Source organism: Tamandua tetradactyla, chromosome 17, assembly GCF_023851605.1.
Source record: "Tamandua tetradactyla isolate mTamTet1 chromosome 17, mTamTet1.pri, whole genome shotgun sequence".
In the NCBI taxonomy this organism is placed as follows: Eukaryota; Metazoa; Chordata; class Mammalia; order Pilosa; family Myrmecophagidae; genus Tamandua; species Tamandua tetradactyla.
In genome coordinates, this window is record NC_135343.1 from 45,722,901 (window position 1) to 45,750,871 (window position 27,971).

The 27,971-nt window shown below is 37.0% G+C and overlaps 1 protein-coding gene across 5 annotated transcripts in view; it reads right to left on the bottom strand.

The window, feature by feature from the left end:
- EXOC6B (exocyst complex component 6B) overlaps positions 1-27,971 on the bottom strand; it is an 870,074-nt gene that overhangs the window by 161,577 nt on the left and 680,526 nt on the right. For all 5 annotated transcript variants that reach the window (XM_077134552.1, XM_077134551.1, XM_077134550.1 and 2 more), the window contains one exon: positions 22,541-22,614. In XM_077134552.1, coding sequence (XP_076990667.1) covers positions 22,541-22,614 — 74 coding nt within the window. The remainder of the gene's footprint in view (positions 1-22,540; positions 22,615-27,971) is intronic.

Genomic DNA, 27,971 nt, shown 5'->3' on the forward strand with positions numbered 1-27,971 from the left:
TATCATCATAGATCTAAATGTAAAGCCTAACACTATAAAACTCCTAGAAGAAAACAGGGGAAAACATTTTGACTTTGGGTTAGGCAAAGATTTGTTAGATTATACGATAGAGAGCATGAGTTATGAGAGAATAAAACATTATTAAAAAAACTCAAGCCTTTCAAAATATTGCTAAGAAAATGAAAAGACAAGCCACAGACTGGGAGAAAAAAAAATTGCCAAACACATATATGATAAAGACTTAACCAGAGTAAACATTAAAAAAATTTTATAATGCAATAATTATTTTAAAAATGGACAGGAGACCTGAGCAAGCACTTCACAAAAGAAAAGACACAGATGCCAAATAAGTGCATGAAATGGTTCTCACTTGCCAATAGAGAAATGCAAATTAAAATCATTGTATGATTCCCTTACATGCCAATTAGAATGGCTGGGAAAAAAAACTTTCAATATCAAATGCTACAAGGGTGCAGAGCAACTGCAATTCTCGTACACTGCTGGTAGGAATGCAAGCTGGTAAAGCCACTTCGGAAAACAGTTTAAAGTTTTTTATAAAGTTAAACATATACCTACTGTATGACTCAGCAAGCCCATTCCTAAATATTTACTCTAGGGAATGAAAACACATGTCCACATAAAAATATGTGCATATCATAGCAGCATTGCTCACAACAGCTAAAAGATGGAAAAACCCAAGTGTCCACTGACAGATGAATGGATAAACAAATTATGGTATGTATGTATATAAATATATATATAATTATATATAGGAACTTTATTCAGCCATAAAAAGGAATGAAGTTCTGATCCATACTACAACATGGACGAACCATGAAAATATTATGCTTAGTGAAATAAGTCACACACAGAAAGCCAAAAATTGTATGTTGCCACTTAATTGCAATATCTAGAATAAGCAAATGCATAGAGACAGAAAGTAGATTACAATTTACCAGGGTCTGAGAAGCAGGGTAATGGGGGACATTTTGCTTAATTGGTATAGTTTCTGTTTGGAGTGACAAAAATCTTTTGGTAATGGTAGTGTGTTATAGTATAACATAGTAAATGTAATTTAAGGCCACTGAATTGTACATTTAAAATTGGTTAAAATGGCCAATTTTATGTTTTATATATATATATATATATATATATAATCACAAAAAAGGAATGAACTACTAATGTATGCAAGAACATGAACGAATCTTGAAAACACTTTACTAAGTGAAAGAAGCCAAAATTAAAAGTATAATTCCCTTTATATGGCATTTGCATAAACAAAATTATAGCATCAGAGCAGTCATTGCTAGAGGCTGGGAGCTAGGGGAGGAGACTGCACAGAGGCCTGAAGGAAGTTTTGGAAACATTTGATGGTGATTACAGTTTTTAAGATTGTAAAAAGTTATAGAACTGTATAATAAAGGTGGATGAATTTTATAGGATATAAATTATGCCTCAATATACAGATGAAAGACTATCACACCAGGCACCAAGGATGTAGAACAATGGAATTTTCATACACTGCAGGTGGGAATGGAAAATGATATAACCACTTTGGAAAATAGTTTCCCATTTAAAAAAGTAAAGTTAAACATACATTTACCATAGACCCAGTAATTTCATTTCTGGTATCACCCAAGAGAAAAACATGTCTATATAAACACTTGCACATGAATGTTCATAGCAGATTTATTCATAATAGCCCAAAATTGAAACACCAAGCATTCATAAACATCAACAAGTGAATGGATAAACACATTGTAATATATCCATATAAAGAAATATAATCCATCAACAAAAAGGAATGTTATTAAACACTCACCACTGTGGAAGAATTTTTCTTAAATGTTTTTTCATTCTGAAATATAACATATATACAAAAAAAACGCACAATAATTTTAAAGTACATTTTAATAAGTAATTCCAGAACACATTTCAAAGTTTGGTATGGGTTATTATTCCACAATTTCAAGTTTTTCCTTCTAGCTGCTCAAAAACACTGGAAGCTAAAAGAAATATCATTATAATGATTCGGCAGTCATACTCATTTGTTAAATCCTATCTTCTTTTGCTATAACTTCTCCTTCTCCTTTGATCCTACTCCCAATCAATAGGGGTCTTTGGGTTATGACCACTCTAATTTTTTCATGTTGAAAAGGGGTGTCAACAATATAGGATGGGGGATGGAAGCAGTTGATATTCTTGGAGAGGCTGGTCCCTCTGGGTTTCAGGACTTATCTGGCCTAGGAATCCTGTGGAGGTTATAGGTTTCAGGAAAGTAAACTTAGTACATGAAACTTTTGGATTGTCTCAGTTAGAGCCCTAGGTGTTCTTTAGGGTTAACAGGAATGATGTTGGTTGGGTTTTGGCAAACCATAGCAATGAGCAGTATCCAGCTGAAGCTTGCAATAAGAGTAGCCTCTAGAATAGCTTCTTGACTCCATTTGTATGCTTCTCTTTTTTTATTGTGAAAAATAACTTATATACAAAAATAAAGCAATAAATTCCAAAGCACACTGCAACAATTAATTATAGAACAGATTTCAGAGTTCAGTATGTTGTTACTGTTTCACAGTTTTAGATTTTTCCCTAGGGCTGCTCCAAGACACTGGAGACTAAAAGAAATATCAATATAATGGTTCAGCAGTCATACTCATTTCTAAGTCCTATCCTCTCTGTTAAAACCTCCACCTTCTCCTTTGATCTTTCTCCCAATCTTTAGTGGCATTTGGGCTATGCCCCTTCTAACGTTTTCATATTGGAAAAGGCTATTGATAATATGGGATAGGGGGATGGAACTAGATGATGTTCTGGAGAAGCTGACCCCTCTGGGTTTCAGGACTTATCTGGCCTAGGAACCCATCTGGAGGGTGTAGGTTTCTAGAAAACTATCATAGTGCTTGGAACCTTTGCAGAATCTTAGCATGGAAGAATTTTAAAAACAGTATGCTGAATGAAAGAAGCCACACATAAAAGGATGCGTATTATATGATTCCATTTGTATAAAATTTAAGAAAATGCAAACCAATCTATAGTCAAAAAGCAGATCAGTGGATGCACAAGGGAGCTATAGGGATGACTGAAATGTTTGTGTTAGTGGTGCTTGTAGGTACACAGATTAATGTATTTGTCAGAACTTATGGACTGTACACTTAAAATAGGTACATTTTCCTACTGTATGAGACCAAAGGCAGAGAGGCTTATTGTATCTAGAAACTTAATTTTCTGTAACACACCATCTAAAATCAATATGCCCAGATAGCTCATTTAAACAACCCAAACACACGGAACCCAGAATGGGAATGAGGCCTTGCAATTCTGTATAGCTTAATGTAATACCCCAATACATCCCAGGATTATGGTGGACTGATAATTAAAAGGTATTAGTAGAGTCCCTTGAGAGACTGGAGAAAAACTATGGAACTATTAAACTTTCCCACTTGGGAGATCCCTGTTACTCTCTTAAACATTAGGGAGTCCCAAGTCAATAGGCCAAGTCCTTGACTTTGAGGCTTGCCCATGAAACCTATTGCTGTAATGGAGAAGCTAAGCCTACCTTTGATTATGCTTAAGAGCTGCTTCTAGGGAACCTCTTTTGTTGTTCAGACGTGGCCTCTCTCTCTAAGCCCAACCCTGCAAGGAAAATCAGTACCTTCCCCTCCTATATAGGACATGACATTCAGGGTGAGAGTTTCCCTGACAACATGGGATATGACTCCTGGGGATGAACCTGGCCCTGGCACTGTGGGATCGACAACACCTTCTGGACCAAAAGGGGGAAAAGAAATGTATCAAAATAAGGTTTCAGTGGTTAAGAGATTTCAAATAGAGTTGAGAGGCTATTCTGAAATCTACTCTCATGCAAGCTTCAGCTAGATAGTGCTAATTGCCATGGTTTGCCAAACCCCAACCAACATCATTCCTGTTAACTCAAGAACACCTAGGGCTCTAACTGACACTCTACAAAAGTTTTATACACTAATTTTGAATCATTGTACTGCTTTTTATTTTAGTGTCTAATGTTTTTGAGCAACTAGAAAGAAAAACCTAAAATTGTGGAATGGTAACCCATACCAGATTTTGAAATCTGTTCTGTAACTACTTTTAAAATTATTGTGTTTTTGTGTAAACTTCACAATAAAAAACGTCAAAAAAACAGGTGTATTTTGTTGCATGTAAATTATACCTGAATAAAACTGATTTAAAATGTAAGTCTAAAAAATCTTTAAGATATATTAAATGAAAAAGTTGAATATGAAAAAACACAAATATGCATACAGAAAAAGACCAAAAAGGGCCCACAAAGTAAAAAGTTAACACAATAGATTTAATTAGTTTTTATTTTTCATCTTAAAATTTTAATACACTATACTATTTTTTTCATAAATAAACATTTTTATGGAAAGAGTAAAGCAAACAACTACTTCTAATTTCGTTAAACTTAACTCAAGAATTATTTTGTTTACTCATCTCTATGCCAATATAACAGTAAAGAGCTCAGAACATTTAACAGTTATTTTTTTCAATCCCTACCTCCCTGAGAGACAGCAGGAACCCCATTAGGAGCCAGCAGGCAAAGGCACAAATACCCTAAATCATGCAATGAATTAGAAAGAGTTAAGAAATCACTCCAGGTCTCCTACTTTTCACTTGGGTACCATCCTCATATATGTACAATTCTCAAGTAGGCCTTGACAGCATTGTAGTAGTAATAGTAATAGCAGTAATGAGAATAGCTAATATCATTTATTATATACTTTACAAATATCAAGCATCATGATAACATTGCTTAAGCATTAAATACAGTTAATATTTATAGCCAAGGATCTTAGACAGGTCATACAATTTGCCAAGTGTCACAGCTAGTAACCCAGGTCTGCCCAATTCCTGCCACAAATATAGGGAGGGCTTGTGGAATCTGTGGTTAGAGAAGCCCCATTTTCCTGCTGTTTAAGGGATTGAGGAAAAGAGGGGAGACACTAGAAGTTTAACAGACCAAACGAGCTTTCTCTCCATACCTAAGAGGTTTGGAAAACTACTGAGTGTTCAGCAATTATTCAGAAGAGACTCCAAACTCAGCTCTCTGCTAACCTACTGGGAACAGATCCTGACTCCCTAGACTGATTGGGATTTTGCCTATATAACTAGTCACCAGAGTCAGTTTTTCATTTCTACTGGATATTCTTAGTAAGTATTACAGTATAAAATATGGAAAGGGAATATCAGAAGTTATCCTAAGGAATCAGCTGTCCTTTCACACCAATGTTGTTCATAAGGACTTACGCCCAAGTTCAATTTCACTTCATGTATAAGAATTCCTTAGTCACATCTTAAAATATCTTGTCACACATCCCTCCGTTTCTCTCTTACCCCTCCCTCATACCCCCTCACCCATTCTCAAAGAGTTATTTTGCTTTTGAAATTAAGAAAGACCAAGAAAAAAATGATCCTGGCTAATCAAGGAGGAACTATTTTAGAAGGTGAAAACCCCACAGATATCACTGTTTGTATGTAAATTTCTTCCTTTGTCTCTCTTCCTGCTCATATGTAGTCAACAAAAGGCTCCTTCTTGAGTACCACAGCTTCAGAGAGTCTCCTCTGAAGAGAGTCTCCTGACGTTGCCTCCTCAACTCACTCACTTTGGCTTGGCCCCTATTAAAGATCTTTCTTCCATTTTAGTTCTTGTTCCACGTTTACTTGCCCCTTGTCACTTTGGACTGTCCTTTTGGTTTCTTGCCTTCATTGATGCTGCTGATTCCCCTTTCCCAACCAGTTTTATCTTATTAGTGTACCTATTCCTGGTTACTAAGCTTACCTAAAAGGAAGGCTTTAAACTCTACATCAAAGTTCTAGATGCTTTTTTTGGTCCTTTCCCCCCAGGACTCATCCTTGTAACTGTGCCTCCCAGGTAGCTCCTTTTCTTACAGTTAAGGGGGCTTGGCTTCTTGGCTAACTGAAACATGCCCGAAATTTCAAATCTGGACCTTTTGTTGTCACTCTCTGCTGCCCTCCAGCGGCTATCAGTAGAATGCAGTAGTTACAAGTTAGTTTCAAGGCCTGGCTCTGTTGCCCTTTCCTTAGCCTATGAGTATAGAATGCTGGGCAGTGTCGTTAATGGAACTGAGATTAATGTCCAAAATATGGCAGGGTTTTTTTAACCCAGCACTACCACTAAAGCCTTGATATCACTGCTATTTCCAAGGAAATTCACTGGCGATGACTTTTTCTTCAGGTCTCCAGAAGATAGTATTATCTCAGAAACTCAAAGTTCCAGGTTTGTGGGTATGTGTATTCATGCTGTATGTGGAAGGAGGTTTAGGTAGTTGACTTATTCTTTCGATCAAACTTTAGGTTTGAGTCCCCATCCAACATAAGACGGTGCCAATATGGGTCAACAGTAACAATGCATAATGTTAGTCAGGGAGGCCATGAGTCAAAAGGCCAAACCCAATGAACTGTTCATGGGAAAATATATCAAAAGCCTAATGTTTTGTCTCCTCCTACTCAAAAGGTTGCCCACAACTGCTTTTAACCGAAGGATTTTTAGCCACTTCTTTTCTTCACATATCTGCTATCTACACAATTTAAGTGCCCTGACAGGGCCCACTGTGCCTGTTATTCATGAGCCAGCATTTCCAGAAACAAAAACTGCTTAAAGAGAATGGCCTACAAAGGGACCCAGAAGCTACTCCCTGCCAAGCACAACTGTGCAAAAACCAAGTGCTGGGGACCAACACTCTCGATAAGTCGGTGTGCTTCCTCTCTCTGGAAAATATACACTGAAGTTCATCAGCTCTTCCCCTTTAGTATCCCAATATTCTCTACTTAAAAAATCACTGAGAAGTCTACCTTTTATAAGATTACCATTGTTTCAATGTGGTTATAATCCACTACTATCACTTGCTCCTTCCCTTTGATTCCCAATCTCTTGGGAAATCTCTATGAGGACTTTAAGAAATTAGACCTCTTAAGTGCTAATGATCCATAGTGGAAGGGTAATGAATAGAAAATGGCCTTCCAAACATGCACTGATGCTATTTGGTACATTAAATGTGTGGGTCCTTTCCCAGCACTTAAAAGACATATTTTATGTACCAAAGAATGGTGCTCTGCTTGGCATGAGATCCTGGTTTGGAAAAAAATGAATTCTGTATCAAATCAGAAAAGGCCTTGAGGTAGAATTTCTGAGCTCATCTCCTCCCTAGTCAAGAGGCTGGTATTAAATGATATAAAGTGTCAGAGTTCTAAGTTCTATAATCAACTAAGACATTCAGCAAATCCTCAAATTTGTTACATGTTATTGGCAATTCCTTCCATAAATTGACACTGATGGCTCTAGTTATTAATGTCCCAAGCAAGGCAAGGAGATATATCTGGTTTGCAGAGGTTGCTGCAGCACGCAAGTAGCTGAAGACCTTATTTGCCTTTGCCCATCCTTGTGTATGCTAATTCAACCTTGGGCTATATAATTGAGGTCAAAGACTCTAATTCAGTAGAGTCTATTCTAAGAAATATTCCCTTTTCTTTTCTTTCTTTCTCTCTCTCTGTTTTTTAAACAGATCCATGTCCAGAAGATGTTAGCTCTTCCCCGCTTCGGAAAAGGAACTATTTGCTGACAGAATTTCCTTTAAGGTTGGAGGGATCACTTGAAGGTTATGGATATTCAGTGAAAATTTGTCAGAACAACCTGGGCAAACTGGAAAACTCTGATTTCAAAAGTTAAAGGACTACTTGTTGAAGTATTTCAAGTTGCCATCCTATATATGCCAAGATGCCAAACCACAGCCAAAAGTTATTTTCGGAAAGCCTGTGTATCATTGTATAGCATATTTGACCTTACTTGGGAGATCTTGCCAGAAAACTCTACAGCCTTCTCTAAAACTGATCAACATAGAATAAAAAAAATTAAAATGTAGATAGAAGGACAACACTGAAAGTACCGGGGCCCCAAAGAGAGATTCTGGGAAGAGCATAACATCGAAAAGGTCTAATCTATAGGCATGAAATGCATACACAGAATATAAGCTCCACAAGTGTGTGTTCTGTTTTTGCACTATTCACACACTGCTAGGCATTCTGTTGAATGAATGAATGAATACGTCCTGATTAGGGAGGTCTACATCCAAGTGCTTGTGGTACTTGTGAAGACATGGAATATATTCTATAAGTACTTTTAATGGTTCTGTAACAGAAAAGAGATCTGTGCAGATGGTCTGATGTACTACTACATCCTATCCATATCCAAGATGCCTTTGAGATATGAGTACTCTGAATTTTCTTTTCTGATCTGTCCTCCCTACATCTACATGTTACTATCTTGATGCAGATAATCTTTTCCAAGATAATGTGCTATGGCTTCCAACTCCCACCATCCACTTCAGTCTTTCTGACTCTGGTTCAGATGACTACCAGTTTTACAGGCCACTATTCAAGACACTATTCAAGATGATACACAATCTAAAGGTCTAACAGAATACTTCAAATGAGCACCTCTTCTTTTCCTTCCACGACTCCTTGACGAGTAGTCAGTAAATATCTGAGAAAACTACAATCCACTCTAAAGTTGCCTTCCAGCAGATTAAGGACCAATATTAAGAAGTATATGTGGGAGAAGGCTTTCTTCCTGTTAAATACAGATTATCAGTTGTAATGAAAAAATAAAAGACTGACATCTGAGGCCTATTAAGATATGAAACTGCACCCCACCCTCCAACTTCTATCTAGTCTTCTAGTCAGGGAATAGTTTAGATTTTTTAGGATGACACAGTAAATAAGAAATGCCATTCAATATATATCATTTTTATAAATGCTATATCAGACAAAATCAGTTTTTGACATACATGGGTTGTCTACTGATGGTGGAATAAAAATGATTTTTAAACAAAGCTAAAAAATGTTCCATATGAGCCAAAAGCAGTCAACCAAAGAGAGAATGTTCTTCTTACATAGTTACTTCAGGCAGAGCAAAAGAGAAGGGAAGATGATTTGATTTGAAAATCAAAATTTTATTGAATAGGATCAAGATAGGATGGGAAATAGGAGGGGCAGTTCAACATAGTTTGCTTCTTGAGTTCTCAGATTTCCCTGCCTAATTTTGACCAACTGAAAGTATTGGTTCTACCTCTACACCTCTGAAAGAATAATATCTGAATTTCTTCAATTTTTCAAGAGAAAGATACCATTTTTTTCTCATAGGTCCTACAGTTGTTTTTAAGGCAGGTCAAGTGTCTGCAATGGAAATGCACTATGTTTACTTTAAACTGTACATTTAGAAATTGGGGAATAACTGGCCTAGAGGGAATGTCACCAGCTCAATCTAAAAAAAGCCTTAGATATCTTGGGATGGCTTTGCTGCATAAGAGCTGTTGCCAACAAACTGCATTCAGGAGATCTGATACAATGTCACGACTTAGTTCATTCACTTTTTTTTTATTTTTAATTTTTTCTATTTTAGTTCATTTAGTTTTATAAAAACTTAAGTATATCAAAAGTTAATAACAGTTGGAGCCAAGGAACAGAAAATAATGTGACATTACTAAAGAAAACATCCTCAAACCTTTTCCTGTTGTTCAAGCGTACAACAGGCTGGAAACGAAATAAATAATATAAAAAAGTATCTGAGGAAGTTAAAATGCCCTAATGAATGTGAATAATAGAAATGTGAAAAGTTTTTGGGTTGTCATCAATAAGCAGCATTTAATAAGTAAAGGGTGGGACATTAAAAAGAGGTTCAAGAGGAAGTTGAAGATAAAAATAAGATGGAAAGAAGAGAAATAAAGAAATGAGGTTTTAAAGCAATTAACCTAATATTCAAAGGCGAAAAAATAGTTTAGATCCTAGTTAAACCAACACACATACACACACAAACACCCAGGCTTTTAAACAAAACTTAAAAACAAAACTTTTCTATGCTTGAAATATCTCCTCTCATCAATGCCTAACTTTCTTTCAGTCTAACTTTCCACCGTTTCCACAAAATATTTTAAAACTAGTTAGGCCCACAAAGACCTCTCTATTTCAAGGCCTCATTTTACATTTATAGATATAATCTAGATCCTGATTTGGTACTGTATAATTTTCTAATTGAATTTTTATGCTATTATAAGTCTTATATTGCAACTGAAGTATAAGCTGGAGTCTATTTTCCCATTTCTTGAATTTGGGCTGGCCTTGTCACTTGCTCTGGCCAACAGATACAGTAGATGTGATTATCTGCAAGTTCCAAGTCTAGGCCTCAAGGGGTTTGTACATTTCCTCTTGCTCTCTTGGAACCTTGGCAAGATGTCATATGAACGAGCCTGAATTAGGCTGCTGGTGGCTGAGAGATTATGTGGAGCCGAAAAGAGTTAATGAAGCTGAGGCATGCTAGACCAGTCACTCATCAGCCAATGTAGCAGCTGACCTCAAAGTACAATTGAGCTGAGTTGAACACTGCCTACTCTAGAAGCAGTTCTTGTTTTAAGCCAATAAGTTTTGGTGTGATTTGTTATGCCACAAAAGCTACTGAAATAATTGAAACATACACAATGCTTCATTTCTCTAATGTAATACATATAGCAGTATGCTTTATATTAGAACCAAGTACTTGCTGATCACTGCTGAAGGACAGGGATTGCATTATATTCATTTGTGTATTTCCACGGCAACTAAGTAGAGTTTTACATAGCTCATAGTTTGATAAAAATAAACTGAAACGAAATCAAGTGAAGTTCAACTTGAAGCACTCCTCAGCAGCATTATCTACTTAATGTTTGACCTTGGAAGAAAAAAACAAACCACAGTACTGTTAAATAATCAAATTACTAAGAACCTATCATTGGTCATGTATTGTAATTTCTGATATGAACCATTAAAAGCCAGCAATTATTAGTACTTGGAGTGTAAATGCCACTTTAAGATAGTCAATGAGCCCTTCTCAAGATTTAGCATTAACTCAAATTTGGATTTTGATAGAAATATACATATATATTTGATATATGAACACGTCATTGTACTGCAATTCTACTTTTATGAACTTCTAAATATAGAGGGTAAAAATTTCAGAGAAGGAAATTTTTATTTATACTGTCTAATTCACATTTTTTAAAACTGTTATTATTGTATAGCAGAACATATATATAAAGCAAGGAAATAAAAAAGCAATAGTTTTCAAAGCACTCTTCAAAAAGTGGTTACAGGATAGATCCCAGAGCTTGTCATGCGCTACTATACGATCCTCTCATATTTTCCTTCTAGCTGCTCCAGAATATAAGAGGCTAGAGGGCTTAAATACTTTTTTATCATCACAATCGGCTTTTTCTCCTTCTTTTTTGTGAACAATAACATATATACACCAAAAAAAAACCCCTACAAATTTCTAAGCACAGCACCACAATTAGTTGTAGAACATATTTCAGACTTTGACATGGGTTACAATTTCACGATTTTAGGTTTTTCCTTCTAGCTGCTCTAAAATACTGGAGACTAAAAGAGGTATCAATTAAATGCTTCAGCATTCATATTCATTTGTTAAGTCCTATCTTCTATGCATAATTCCACCATCACCTTTGATCTTTCCATACCTCTCATTGGGGTTGTTTGGGCTATGGCAATTCTAAATTTTTGATATCAGAAGAGTTATTCACTAATAAGGGGAAGGGAGATGAAACTATCTGATGTTCTGGGGAGGCTGGGTTAGGTTTCAGGACTTATCTGGACCAGGGACCCATCTGGAGGTTGTAGGTTTCTGGAAAGTTACTCTAGCGCCTGGAACCCTTGTGGAATCTTATAAATTGCCCTAGGTGTTCTTTAGGATTGGCTGGAATGGTCCTGGTTGGGGGTTGGCAGGTTATGCTAGGTAGCAAGGTCGACCTGAAGCTTGTATAAGGGCAACCTCCAGAGTAGCCTCTTAAGTCTATTTGATCTCTCTCTGTCACTGATACTTTATTAATTATACTTCTTTTCCCCCATTTGGTCAAGATGGAATTGTTGATCCCATGGTGCCAGGTCTGGATTCATCCCTGGGAGTCCTCTCCCACATTGCCAGAGAGACTTTCACCCCTGGATGTCATGTCCCATGTAGTGGCGTGGGCAATGATTTCACTTGCAGAGTTGGGCTTAGAGAGACTGAGGACACATCTGAGCAAAACAGAAGTCCTCCAGAAGTAACTCTCAGGCATGTCTACAGGTAGTCTAAGCTTCTATGCTACCTACATAAGCTTCACAACTGTAAGCCTCATGATCGAGGGCATGGCCTACTGATTTGGGTGTCCCTAAAGTTTGACACAGTATCAGGGGATTCCCTGATGGTAAGGTTTAATAGTTCCATAGTCTTTCTCCCCTCCCTCAGGGGACTTTGCCAATACTTTTTGATTATCTGCTTAATATACTCTAGGATGTTTTCAGGCATTACAATAATCTATACAGGATTAAAGGACCTCTTTCTCATTCTGTGCTCTGTGTGTTTCAGTTGTTCAAATGAACTATACAGATAGGTTGTGTTAGATTACGCACTACAGAAAATTTCAGTTCCAGATCAAATAAACCTTTCTTAATGGTCTCAAAGAGTATGTGTATAAAATACAGATACTGTCTTCCTTACCCCTATGTTCTGAAATACTTTAAGCCAACCTGTTCGGCTTTGTTCTTATCTCTAAATATCAGATTATATATATATAACAGGCTCTCAAAATCCAGAAATAATAATCACCACTCCAGACTTAATGTGTCTGCTCTGAAAGCTTACAATCTAGGCCCCTGTTTTCTTATAAACATATTCTAAAGGTGACCATACCATTGTTGTTTTTTTGTTTCTGGCTTATTTTGACTCACCAAATATCTCACATGTTCATTCACATCATTGCATGCTTCATGATAATGTTTCTTTTCATAGCAGCACAGCCTTCGTTCATAAGTATACACCACCATTCGCCATTGTACTTCTCCATCAGTGCATCCTTCAGCCACCTGCATTCATCGGGCATCATGTAGAGGGCCCAAAGTCCATACTCCATCAACATTCTCTATTTTAGGTAATTTCATTGTTTCCAAGAGAAAGAAAACCAATAAACACACCCACACCAAACAGGAGATCTAAATCTCCTCTTAACTCTTGTCCCTGACCCCATTATTCATCTCTGCTGTTGCCGTGGTAGTGCTGATGGTTTCCTTTTGAACATAGCTCATAGCATGCAATGGCAGTTTTCCCCCTGTACGGTGGACTTAAAAACTCTTTATACAAGAATCATATCTTTGAAGTAATTCTTACAAGAATTCATTCATATTTCTAGAGTGAGTCAGTGGGACACGTAGGTCTATACAACTCCTTTCAATCTTGTTCATCTTCAATATGGTAATATTACCATAGACCCACTAGATAATCACCTTTGCTCCTATCTATTCCTTTACATTGGAGTTCAATCTCATTAGCTAATGGTTCACCCATCTCTAGCTTCTATACATCTCAAAGTCCCCTGTATTCTATATTACAAGTCTCTGATTATACCTTTATGCTGGTGATAAAAGTGGAATCACACAGAATCTGTCCTTTTGTGTCTGGCTAATTTCACTCAGCATTATGTCCTCAAGGCTCATTCATCTTGTCATGTGCTTCAGGATGTCATTTTGTCTTACTGCTGCATAATATTTCATCATATGTATATACCATATTTTGTTGATCCACTTGTCTATTGATAGGTATTTGGTTTGTTTCCATGTTTTGGTGATTGTGAATAATGCTGCTATGAATATTGGTTTGCAAATGTCTGTTTGTGTCATTGCTTTCAGCTCTTCTGGGTATATACCAAGTAGCACTATTGCTGGCTCATAGAGCAGCTCGATATTTAGTTTTCTAAGGAACCACCAGATAGTCTTCCATAATGGCTGCACCATTGTACATTCCCAGCAGCAGTGCATAAGTATCCCAGTTTCTTCACATCCTTTCCAACATTTATAGTTTCCTGATTGTTTAATAGCAGCCATTTTTATAGGTGAGAGGTGGTATCTCATTGTAGTCTTGATCTGCATTTCCCTTGTAGCTAGTGAAAACGAGCATCTCTTCATGTGCTTTTGAGTCATTTGTATTTGTTTTTCAGAAAAAATGCTATTCATATCTTTAGCCCATTTTATATATGGATTGTTTGTTCTTTTGTTGTTGAGGTATATGATTTCTTTGTATATACAGGAAATCAAACCTTTGTCTGATATGTGATTTCCAAATATTTTCTCCAATTGGGTTGGCTTCCTCTTCACCTTTTTGAGAAAGTCTTTTGAGGTGCAGAAGCATTTAATTTTGAGGAGTTCCCATTTAGCTATTTTTACTTTTGTTGCTTGTGCTTTGGGTGTTAAGTTTACGAAGTTACCTCCTATTATTAAGCCTTGAAGATGCTTCTCTACATTTTGTTCTAGAAGTTTTATGCTGCTAGTTTTTATATTTAGGTCTCTAATCCACTTTGAGTTAGTTTTGTGTAGGGTGTAAGATAGGGATCCTCTTTCATTCTCTTGGCTATTGATATCCAGTTCTTCCATGCCCAATTGTTGAAAAGCCTATTTTGTTCCAGTTCAGAAGATTTGGGGGCCTTGTCAAAAATCAGTTGACCATAGATTTGGTGGTCTATTACTGAACTCTTAATTCAATTCCATTGGTCAATGCTTCTGTCCTTGTGCCAGTACCATGCTGTTTTGACCACTGTGGCTTTATAATAGGTTTTAAAGTAAGGGAGTGTTAATCCTCCCATTTCGTTCTTTTTTCAGGATGCTTTTAGCTATTCCGGGTCTCTTTCCCTTCCAAATGAATTTGATAGTTAGCTTTCCCAAATCTTCAAAGTAGGTTGTTGGAATTTTGATTGGTATTGTGTTGAATCTGTAGATCAATTTGGGGAGAACTGACATCTGAACTATATTTAGCTTTCCCATCCATGAGCAGGGAATGTCTTTCCACCTATTTATATCTCCTTTGATTTCTTCTAGCAATGTTATGAAGTTTTCTGTGTACAAGTCCTTTACATCCCTAATTAACTTCATTCTTAAGTATTTGATTCTTTTAGTTGGTATTTTAAATGGAATTTTTTCCTTAACTGACTCCTCAGCTAGCCCATTGCTTGTGTATACAAATGTTACTGACTTTAACCCGTCACCTTGCTGAATTTGTTTATGAGCTCAAGTAACTTTGCTGTAGATTTCTCAGGATCTTCCAAGCATAGTATCACAGCATCTGCAAATAATAAGAGTTTTACTTCTTCCTTTCCAATTTGGATGCCTTTTATTTCTTTGTCCTGCCTGATTGCTCTAGCTTGAATTTCTAGCACAATGTTAAATAACAGTGGTGACAGTGGGCATCCTTGTCTTGTACCTGATCTTAAGGGGAAGGCTTTCAGTCTCTCTCCACTGAGTATGATGCTGGCTATTGGTTTTTCATACATTCCCTTTATCACAATGAGGTAGTTACATTTGATCCCTATCTTTTGGAGTGTTTTTATCAGAAAAGGATGCTGAATTATGTCGAAGGCCTTTTCAGCATCAATTAAGATGATCATGTGATTTTTCCCTTTCGATTTGTTAATGTGCTGTATTACTTAATTGATTTTCCTGCATTGAACCATCCTTGCATTGCTGGTATAAACCCCACTTTGTCATGGTGTATAATTCTTTTAATGTGTTGTTGGATTTGATTTGCCAATATTTTACAGTGAATTTTTGCATCTATGTTCATTAGGGAGATTGGCCTGTAGTTTTCCTTTCTTATAGCATCTTTACCCGGTTTGGTATTAAAATGATATTAGCTTCATAAAGTGAGTTAGGTAGAGTTCCTTTTTCCTCAATTTTTTGGAAAAGTTTGAGCAGGATTAGTGTTAGTTCTTTCTGGAATGTTTGATAAAATCCCCCTCTGAAGCTATCTGGTCCTGGGCTTTTCTTTGTAGCATGATTTTTGATGACTGATTGACTCTCTTTACTTGTGATTGGTTTGTTGACATCTTCTATTTCTTCCTAAATCAGTATAGCTTGTTTGTGTGTCTCCAGGAATTTGTACATTTCACCTAAATTGTCTAGTTTGTTGGTGTGTAGTTGTCCATAGTATCCTTTTATGATTTCTTTTATTTCTTCAGGGTCTGTGGTAATGTACTGCTTCTCATTTCTGATTTTGTTTATTTGCAGCCTCTCTCTTTTTTTCTTTGTCAGTCTTGTTTTGCTAGTGGCCCATCAATTTTATTGATTTTCTCAAAGAACCAACTTTTGGTTTTATTGATTCTTTCTATTCTTTTGTCCTCCCATTCACTTAGGTCTGCTTTAATCTTTGTTATTTCTCTTCTATTTGCTTTGGGGTTAGTTTGCTGTTCTTTCTCAAGTACCTCCAGGTTTGCTATTAAGTCCTTGATGTTTGCTCTTTCTTGTTTTTTAATATAGGCATTTAAGGCAATAAATTTCCCTCTCAGCATAGCCTTTGCCGCATCCCATAAGTTCCGATAGGTTGTATTCTCATTTTCATTCATCTCCAGATAGGTGCTGATTTCTCTAGCAATTCCTTCTATAACCCACTGGTTGGTTAAGAGTATGTTAATTTATCTCCATATATTTGTGAATGTTCTCATTCTTTGTTGGTTATTGAACTCCAGCTTCATTTCATTATGATCAGAGAAAGTGCTTTGAATAATTTCAATATTTTTAAATTTATAAAGACTGGTTTTCTGTCCTAGCATATGATCTATCCTGGAGAATGTTCCACGAGCACTAGAGAAGAATGTATAACCTTGTGCTTTGGGGTACAGTAACCTATATATGTCTGTTAGGTCTAATTCACTTATCAAGTTATTTAACTTCTGTATTTCCTTGTTGATCTTCTGTCTGGTTGTTCTATATATAGAGGAGAGTTGTGTATTGAAGTCTCCTACAATTATTGTTGAAACATCTATTGCTTCCTTCAGTTTTGCCAATGTCTGTCTCATGTGCTTTGGAGGTCCTTACTGGGAGCATAAACATTTATGATTGTTATATCTTCTTGGTGAGTTGGCCCTTTAATTAGTATATGGTGTCCTTCTTTGTCTCTTATGATGTCTTCACAGTTAAAGTCTATTTTGTCTGATATTAGTATAGCTACTCCTGCTTTTTTTTGGTTACTTGCGTGAAACATCTTTTTACATCCTTTCACTTTCAATCTATTTGTATCCTTGTGTCTAAGATGAGTCTCTTGTAAGCAGCATATAGTTGGGTCATGTTTCTTAATCCATTCTGCCAATCTATATCTTTTAATTGGTAAATTTAGTCCATTAACATTCAAAGTTATTACTGAAAAGGCATTTCTTGATTCCACCATCTTATCTTTTTTATTTTATTTGTCAGATCTATATATTCTGTTCCCTCAGAATATTCCCTCTATATATTCAAGGATCTTGAATATATCATACCACTGCCTTCTCGCCTCCAGGGTGCTAGTTGAATAGTCTGAACTCACTGTTATTTGATTTCCCTTGTAGGTAGTAGATTGTTTTTCTCTTGCTGCTTTCAGGATTTTCTGCTTCTCTTTAACATTTGACAGACTGATTAGTATGTGCCTTGGGGAAGGCCTATTTGGATTTATTCTGTTTGGAGTTCTTTGGGCTTCTTTGACTTGTGTATTTATGTCCTTAGGGGTTGGGAAGTTTCCCCATCATATCCTCAACTACTCTTCCTACCCCTTTACTCCTCTCTCCTCCTTCTGGGACATCTATGATTCTTATACTTGTGTGCTTTGTTTTGTCTATTATTTCCCTGAGTTCCCATTCAATTTTTTCCATCTTTTTTGCCATTCGCTGTTTTGAGTCTTTGAAGTCAATGATCCTGTCCTCTATATCACTTATTCTTTCTTCTGTCTCTTCAAATCTGGTGTTGTGTACCTTTAGTATGTTTTTTATTTGGTCAACGGAGTCTTTAATCACTGTGATTTCCACTATTTTTCTATTTAGTCTTTTAAATTCCTCTTTGTGCTCTTCTACTGTCTTCCTGATCTCCTTTATGTCATTTGCTATCCCACTTATATTATTAAGTAGAGTAATATGTAAAGTATGAACATCTTTGATTAGTTGTTCGAACATCTGTGTCTCCTCAGGTATTCTAATTTGGTCATTATCTGTCTGCATTGTGATATGCTCAGTGATCTTCTGCTGTCTTTGTTGTGTGTAGATATCTTGATTGATTTACTTTGGGAGTTGACTTCTTTCAGTAGTCTAAGGCTTTGTGTTTGCAGAACAGTTGTACAGTAGGGGGCAGGGCATGGGGTGGAGCACTCATTACGGTGATTTGTTTCAGGGCAGGTATGGGCACAGGTTGGGGATGTTACACTGGTGCATGTGGAAGTGGGTGCGCACTGGTCAGGGGGGATGTAGCTGTGTGGGTGCACCAGTCTGGGGGATGTAACCCTGGTGTGTGTTGGTCTAAGACACAAGGCCCTTTGTGTGCATGCACAGAGCTATGGCAGCAGGTTAGGTTTACACCTTCATGGATTAGGGGCAGATGTGACCTGGCTGTGCAGGTCGGTACTTTCTCAGAGCTGCGAAGTGAGGCTGAGGGCTGTATGCACGCGCGGTTCTAGGACTGCTATAACATGCAGCTCCCAGAGCTGGATGACATGATTGGAGGCCTGTGAGCATGTGTGGGCCTGGAAGTGCTGTAAACGGATGTGCTGAGCTCAGGGAGGGCAGGGTGAGGCTGTGTGACTGTGTGGGCAGGCGGGGGGAGGGGAGGCAGGGGTAGCCTAGGTATGGAGGTTAATGCCCGCAACCTTTACGTGCTGGGAACAGGGAGAGGGAGGTAGTGCTTGGGAGGTGGGTTGGACTGCACTTGGGGTGGGGTGGGGGGCAGGAACATGCACTGGGGGCTGGTGGGGTGGGGGTGCCTGAAGTGTGGGGAATGGGAGTGGGTGGGGGCGTTCAGGTGTGTGGGGTATGGGGTGAGTCACTGGTCATGGGGCTGTGCCGGTGAGGGTAGTGTGCCCAAGGAAGGCGGCCTGGCTTACTTCCTAGTCCTATGTACCCATCCATGCACTCCCATGGGCTCCACAGCTACGCGCCTCCATGCCACGCTCCAGCCCTCTGCCACTCAGTTTCTTGGCCTCTGCAACCAGGGCTGCCACATGTGGTGCGGAAGGCTCTCCCAGGTCAGCCGCACTCCCGAATTGCTGTCTCAGTCAATCTCCTGTCCCTTCTCTAACTTTTGAGCAGGGTTATTCTCAAGCTGCTCTAGTCAGCCATCTTCCTGAAGTCACCTAATTCACATTATTTTTAATAACAGGATTTCTAAACCCAGAAGTCTGACAAATGACAAATGTATATAAATACACATTAACTTCAAGGTGCTATACAAATGTAAAATATCATGAAAGCTTGTTCATTCAAAATGTCATTTCTCTCCTTTCCTTAATAAGTAGAAAATTAAGAATAGACAGGACAGGTTAGAAAGGATAGTTTTACTATCCATATCTAATTTGCTTCCTTATGAAATTTGATTGCTTTTAAATGACACTCTGCTATTATAGTCAATCCAGAAATGATTTCATTATTCTGTGTTTTGAATATCTAAAAAATTATCATTCAATTTAATAGTCTGAAAAACACTCTAAAGCAAGAGAACATGAAAGCATGATCAGACAGAATGTACTCACAAACCAATGAGGCAAATGCACTAAATGACAGCGAAAGAATATCTGTGCTGCAATGGAGACAGATCCACATCTAGCATGGGTGTGTACCCTATAACTTGCTTGAAATTTAACTTCTTCCTTTAATTTCTGTCATTCCTGTTAAATATTTTTATCTTTGATTTATAAAGGGTATAATGAGCAAATCATTTAATAAGCTGGACTGTTGAATTAGGACTAAAAAGGTTTAAACAGGTTAGAATGATAAAATCTGTCTTGTAATATATTTAAAAGAAAAATATATACCAATAAGAGTAAAATCTCCAATTTTGGTCCATAAAATCAATACAAATTCTAGACAGGGGATAGGTAACAATGCATGTGTATAAGACTCTACCAATCGATAAGAAGCTCAATAAATAGGAATAGAAAGCCTGTAGCCCCCACCCCACACCCCCAATTAGGGCTGCATTAACAAAATACAAAGTATTAAAATAAGACAGATTTTAACCAACTTAAAAAATATCTTTCTAATAATCAACTTGTTTTAAGATGGAACTTGCTGCTTTGGGGTTGTGAGTTCTCCTCAAAGGGGATATTCAAGCACAATCTAGGGTGCTGTACAGGGATTTAAGAATCAGGCCAAAGGTACACTACATGATTTTTAAGATTTGCCTACAAGCCTGAATTTCATTAATTTCAATGTTAGGATTCAGGAGCATACATGCAAAAGGACACATACTCAAGGACTTTTACTCATGCCTCATTTGAGATCAGGAAATATCCTCTGGAAACATATTTTTCAGGCTTTCAATTTACTGTTTGAACAGCTCTAGAGCTCAGAAAAAAAGTTCTTTTAAAAAGATGCCCACTTTAAGTAAGTTCTGAGAATGCCTAAAATCAACTACAAAGAGACAAATATTTTTAGCATAATATATGGAAGGATCATTTTCCTCACAATGATTCAACCTTCTTGGGGTCTGCTGATAATGAACTACAGCCTGAGAGCTGGGGAAGTTTTTCTAATTACCTACATTAGAAAAGAGGTTAGAAAAGCTATCCCTCTGAGCTGTTTTAATAGAAACAGACCTAAGTAAATATTAGGAGATAAATTCAATAGGAAGGGGCATACTCTTTCATTATTAGTAAAATTTTGGAGTTTGGTTTCTACTGCTAAAACATGAAAGAAACTAGGAAAAGAAATGTAACAGAAACTAGGAGCTTAAGCACAAATAACAGTATGCACTGAGAGCTCACAAGTACTTGGGCATTCATCTCGGCTCAGAACCACCTTATTTTGGCTGTTTTCGAACTTATACCCTCAGTTAACATTTTCTGTGAATACTAGTTGCTTTCCATAGGGACTAAACCACAAACTAGAGAAAATGACCAGACTTTCTTCTCATGAGTAGTGAGAAGGGAAAATTTTTCCTTGGATTGTGTTATGCCAATGAAATTTAATTTCTGCTTTCCAAGAAAAGCCAATCAGCTTAGCTGTTTCTGAGAAGAAACAAGAGAAAAATAACTTAACAGACATTACCTCACAACACCCTACAGCAAAAACCCAGTCTTTAGAATAGTCAAGAGGTTAACACTTGAATGTCTCAGCTGAGTTCCCGAAGCCACAGGTGGAAGGTCTGAAGAGATACTCAATTCTATTTGTGGCCATGCTGGGAAAGCCCTTATCTGTAAGAAAACCCCTGCCCTAGCCCCAAATATTAAGTTGACACACGTTTCTAGGACGCGGCCTGAATCTTCAAACTTTGGCAGGTCTTTAGAGACACAATTTTCTGTTTAGCAGGGCTTTCCAGAATTGTCATCAGATGACAGATTACACTGCCCATCCACAAGGATTCAGGGATAGCTTGCACCATCCATTATGGGTTAAAAGCTGTTCAAGCATGAATCAAGTCACAGTGGTAAGGAGAATATCGATACAAGGGGTCCTACAGCTTTAAGAAATACACTGGGCATCTAAAAGTTTTCAGAATGCAAACTATGTCAGCTCTGAAAACAAGAGGTACTGCATCATTATGGCAGGAGAAACAAAGCCAGCCCCATTTTTAAAACAGACAAAAAAAAAAAAAGATTGTTTTAATAGGAGAGAAACATCAGTCATTGATTCTTACTTCATTCACACTTTCTATCCAACCCCATCCATCTTCAGAGTGAAGAGATGACAGAGCCTAGTTAACACTCTCCCTATTTGGGCCCCCACCCATCCAGTTCCTCCATATCCGAATCACCAAGGCCTACCAACCCACCCATTTCAGTCTGCAAGGAACAGCCCTATTGAATTGCTCTTTCTATCAGATGGTCTTGCCGAAACTCAGGTGTGCCTATGTATGAACTTTCATCATATAACTATAACAGGGTTGCCTATTAGTTTAGCATGACTGATCAGGATCTTTGCTAATCATCTTCATAACCGAATACTTACTCATGTCTGACTATATACTGCAAAGGATGAGATTGGAAGACTTACGGCAGAAGGAAAAAGTCAACAAACCAACAATACAGAAAATAAAATATTTCATTCTTCTTAAATGCTGCTGCTCACATTATTGCAAACAAAAGTTCTCCATGCAAGCAGTCTCTGCATCAGTGCACCTGCTTAGCAATGGCTTGCCAAGTTATCTTTTTGCTGTGTTTGCAGAAGCCAACTACAGCACAATGGATCCCATCACTTGAGGGTCACTTGAGTCCCTCTGCTCTTTAGGTCCCTCCTCCCACCCTCTATCTTCCCTTCTACCCACAAAACCTTTAACTTCACCATAGCTAAGGATCCCAGATAGCTAAATAAAAGAGGTGGCCTCAAACACAGGGAAAAACCCTTGGGTCTCCAGTGTGAATCGCCAATGCCAATCCCCCTTGCCTCCCCTTTTCCTTAAGACCTGATGGTCTTCAGTCACACATCTTAAAAGAAAAACAAAAAACAAAAACACAAAGACTTACTTGTCTCAAGTCGATGAAGGCCAACTGCAGCGTGTCCTCCTGGAACCCAGGCACCGGGCCGGATCTGGCAAACTCTGTGGGAAAGAAAAGAGGATAAAAAGCGCCTTTAACTAACCATGGACAGGGAGATTGGCAGACGGATGACAGGGAAGACAAGAGAGGCTGGGGGAGAGGAGGACCAAGCTTCTAAGGAGTCATGTCTCTCTCCCTTCAGCTTCTTTGTTTGCCCTTCAAAATTCGTGTCATCAAAACACCATTAATTCCAGCATCCTGACAGCAAGGAAACTGTACTAATTCGACCTGAAATTTATTCCCATGAGCCGCGCTGGGCTTGAAGTATTTGTTTTGTGAATGGACAAACAACTTGCAAAGGAGGAGGATGGGGGAGAGAAGCGAAAAAGTTTTTCCTCTCAACACAATAAAATCTTCAGCTGTGAAACTCTTTTCAGTTCCGAAAGCTATTTATATTTTAGATCACTGAAGGAATTTTCTAATTTCATGCCTGTCACCTCATTCCCAAAGCATTTATCAAAAAATATTCCCTGTCACATCATTAATTATTCCCTCACTGATTATTTGTATTATCTCATGAGTGCATTATTGCCAACACATACACACACATATCCTAGCAGCAGAGGCTGTCCCAATCCATTACTTGGTTTTAGAGCAAATGAGTATTTTCAGATATGAAAAGACCCATCTGAATAAACCTCACGGCAAAAATGTAGGAAACATTTGCACTTGTCAAAACTTCTAGTATATTCTTTGTTCTTGACTTCTACTTCCATTCCACTTCCAAAATTTCTTTCTTCTCTTCACTCTATCCTAATTTAGTCTTGGGTCAAAGAGATCACATGAATGCTATTTGCAATTTACAGTAGCGCCTTGGGTACGTGCTCAATTTATGACTCTGGTTTCTACATCGTTAACAAGATAACTGCACAGGGCTATAGGGACAAATACTAGTAACAGTTAAGAATGTCAAGTTTTATTGTCCCTGAGCCCTACTTATAATGAAATCAAAAGGTCTTGTGTAAGTCCCCTAAATACACACACACACACACACACACACACACAAGCAAACTCAAAAGTTGGACAGCTACTATGTCTTCAACTTTGCGAAGTCAAAATGTGATGGACACTTAATGCTGATTTATGACAAAAACAACGCATTGATATGAAATAATCATAATAAGCAAACTCACAGAGTCAAACCTAGAATATATGTTACCAGGGGACAGGGAAGCAGTAGGCAACAGAGAGTTAAGGCTTAAAATGTAAAAAGTTTCTATTTGGGATGATGGAAAAGTTTTGGTAATGGATGGTGGTGATGGTAGCACAACATTGTGAACATAATAGCACTGAATTACATATTTGAATGTGGTTAAAAGAGGAAATTTTAGGTTGTATATATGGTACTAGAATAAAAATTAAAAAAAAATCCATGGAACTGCACAGCACACTGCACTCTAAGTTAAACCATAGACTACAGTTAATAGTACAATTATAAAAACGTGCTTTCATCAATTGTAACAAATGTACCACACCAATGCAAATTCTTAATAATAAGGTGGTATATAGCAACCCTGTAATTTATACATGGTTTTCTGTAAACCACAACTTCTCTAATAAAAAACAAAAAGAAACTCAAGTATCTCAAAGCAAACATGAAAAAGGAAATGTTTACTTTTCAACTATACTTTTTGCCATTTCCTTTTTTCTGATTATGAAAGTGCTATGAACTCATTTTAAAAGTTTACAAAATATTAAGAGGAATGAAAAAAACCTTCACAATCTTACGTCTCTGTGGCAGCCTCAGTTAAAATTATGAAATGAGTGCCCCTGGTCATGTTTTGTATGCACATTTTCATTTTATATTTTAAAATATTAATACTTTCTTATGCTAGTAAGATATATTTCAAAAATTGACTAGGTTTTTAAGGGTATACTGAGTCACAAAGTTATAAAGAGATCAAAAAAAATTTATAGATTTATTGGAATTTTTATAACATAAATTGCTATTTTGTGGCTAATTACAGAACTCCCTCTGAGACTTCAGTGAAAGCTATGGACCTTCTTCCTAGAGAAATGCATATTCATCCAAAATACTAATAACCAATTATGATATGCCAAGCCCTCTGCCAACTGCTTTACATATATTATTTTTTTAATCCTCATAGCAGCACTATAAGGAATATACTATAAGAAATATTATCTTCTTTTCTAGCTAAAGACATTGAAACTTAAGGAAGTTAAGTAATTTGCTCACGTCTATAGAACTAATAAGTAGAGAGTTGGGGCTCAAACACTGATTTTATGACTGCAAAACCTATTCTCTTATCATTGAACTCCTTATTATTTGGAAGCTTACAAACTCCCTAAAACTTTTTAATAATACTCAGGTCAAGAGCCCCTAGCTTATTGCAAGCCAAAGACTTCTGCTGGCAGTAAAGAATATATACAGTTAATGAATCTTGTTATTTGTGTAATATAATTAAAACACAGAAGTTTGTAGAGCATTTGAATAATTGTTAGGTTCTGTGATTTGGTCCTTATGCTTAAGGAGTTTACTATCTACATGGGAAGAATTATACACATAAAACAATGAGAAAAATATAAATATGAAGCTGAATATATAGTAAATAGACATTTCTCAAAGTTATATATAAAAATTTATTTCTTTGCTATACCTTGATATGATTGTCATTTATTGATTTCCTGACTTACAAAAGGGAAAATCAAATCTAAAAGGTCTCCATGTCCTTTGGGAATCTAGCAGATTCAGTGTGTCATAAAAATTAGGTCTATAAAATGAGATCCTTAGAACTAAATATGCATCACGTCCAGATTCCTGAGTGATTTCATCAGCATCATTTATTAGTTCCAGGGAGCATGACCAATAATGAGATTCAAGAATGTGTAACCAGCTCCCAAGCAATCAAACTCTGTATCACAGAGTAATTCTTTTGAGTTAGACATGTGTAGGGCAGTGGATCACTTTGATCATTGCTGCATTTTGACTCAGGTAGAGTTCCTGCGTACAGAGGATATGATAAATAGCTTAAAGTTGCCTAGATACTCATTTTCAAATGATGCAGCATGGCTTTGAATCATGCAGGAGCAATAGTGACAATCTAGCAACCCTGGATAAAATTATCAGGTATGGGAAGCTTATTTAAGCTGACCACCTGACAATTAAGGCTTTCAAAAAGTGGGCTGTGGCTATAATTCAAAGAACTAGTTTCAACAGCAGCATAGTACGGAAAAATTGTGTATCTGACTTGAGACTCCCTTATGTAAGATTATCACAAATAATGGCTGTTGTGAGCTATTAAGGGTGGCTTATACCAAGTTTCTTATAAAATGGACTTCATCAAGCATTTGTACAGTTTAAAATTTTATTCTTTAAGAACTTTAATCGGGTGGACCATGGTGGCTGAGTAGGCAGAATTCTCATCTGCCATGCCAGAGGCCTGGGTTCAATTCCCGGTGCCTGCCCATGCAAAAAAAAGAGAACTTTAATCACTTGGGCTATACATATGATAGAATTCATTTATAAATTAATTTTCTTCTCAAGGCAAATAGAAACAATAATGCTGCTAATCATGCTATATAGTTTATCTTCTTCCATTTATGATAGCCATTTTTGTTTGAAATGCCTAAAACAAGAATAGTTTGTGTACAGGTGTGTAATATGTTTTATATTTTAATTAATTTAATGAACTATTTTGGAATTTCATTTCATATAACATTTCACTAATGCCTACAACCCAAGTCATTAAGTATTACTTTAAAAAGTGGGACCAGAACCTTATACAAAACCCTCTATGTCTTAAAAAAATGCTCAGATGGGAAATATTTTGAAAGAGCATACATTCCTATCATTGTCTTTAAAAACTGTTCACAAATCATTATTTGAATCTAGGCAGCTACTAGTTGTTGGAAGTAATTTTGTCAGACATGTATGCATTGGATTTTATTTGATGGACTTTATTTAATTTCAGAAGAAAAATATGATACTCCATAATTTTTAAACAAAGTGGTGTGGATTTAGTACTACTTTCTCTGGTTACCAGAGATATAACTTGTTCAAGATTTGGCAACTGGAATTGCTCTGCACACTCAAATTCCCATATGCTGCTTGATAGAGAGGAAGAAAACTACACATGGAAGGCAAGAAAGAGGCCTTCCAGTCTGCTGCACTAGGCTGATGCATACCCAAACACATGATACGTATACACAAGAAGCTTCCCCCTAGAGCTACCAGTAAAAATCCTCGTTCTGGCATCATAAAAGGAGACAAAATAAGCAGCTGTGGCCAAATGGATCCAACAGATACATGGGACAAAATGGACAAGTCTTTCTGGACTTGTCTCTGGATTCCAAGATCTGTAGTGGGTTTACAGTCTCTATGTGAATAAAGCCAGCAACAAAGTTTACAAAGCCTGGAGTTCTGCAATGTGGCCTCAGCATTAGCAAGGATATCAGGTGCTTGCTTCACTAACACAGAAACTTACCTTTGACCATCTTGTGTCACTTGGGGACTAAGTCAAGGTTCCAATGAGATTAGCAAGGCTTCCTCTTGCAAAAGATGTTCAGGTAAATAGAGTCCCTGCTCTGCACCGACCCATCCTTTAGAGAGATCGGCTCTCCCCAGCAGCTCTCTCCTGCCCTTGTCTAATCATGATGTGGCCTCTCAGAGTCTAAGCTGTCATCAGGGCCTGACTCCAAGATCCAATTTCCTAACATGCAAAATATTTTAAAGAGGAAATTGCTATCTCATAGAAGTTTATGAAGAAAATATTTTCATTTTAAAAAAGTAAAAGGAGGTGTAAAAAGTTATAGGAAGAAAGGTATATTGTTGGTGAAGAAACAACAGGAAAAGAAAATTACAAACTTATTTTACTCATCAAATACCAAGCATTCTCTTGTATTCTCATGCACACTTAAATTTATGAGATGTGGCAATTGTTTTTACAAATAATATTAATTTATCAAAAACGTCCTGTAAATTCACATCTCTATTACTTCCACATTATAATTAAATGAAGTTACCAAAGAGAAAAAAGGGGAGATTCCATTAATTTGTAAATGCTTTCTAGACTTCTTGAAGGCTGCTCTTAACATTAACTAACTCTGTCACTTGGATGAGTAAGGAAAAAAGATTACAAATAAACTTTTAAAATTATTTGGTACATTCACATTTGGTAGAAGAAAAAATATACATTTCATAAAGGGCATACAATGCTAAATTAGAATATAATGGTAGAGAAAGGATCAGAAAGGGCTTTGAGAAGTTAAAATGGCTGTCTTAGAATCCATTCATCTAGGTAGGACATATGGGTGTATATTAAAAGCAGGTTGTAAGAAAGAGAATATAAAACTAATTCTATTGACTCTGCAAATGTTCATATTACAAGAACAATTTTTA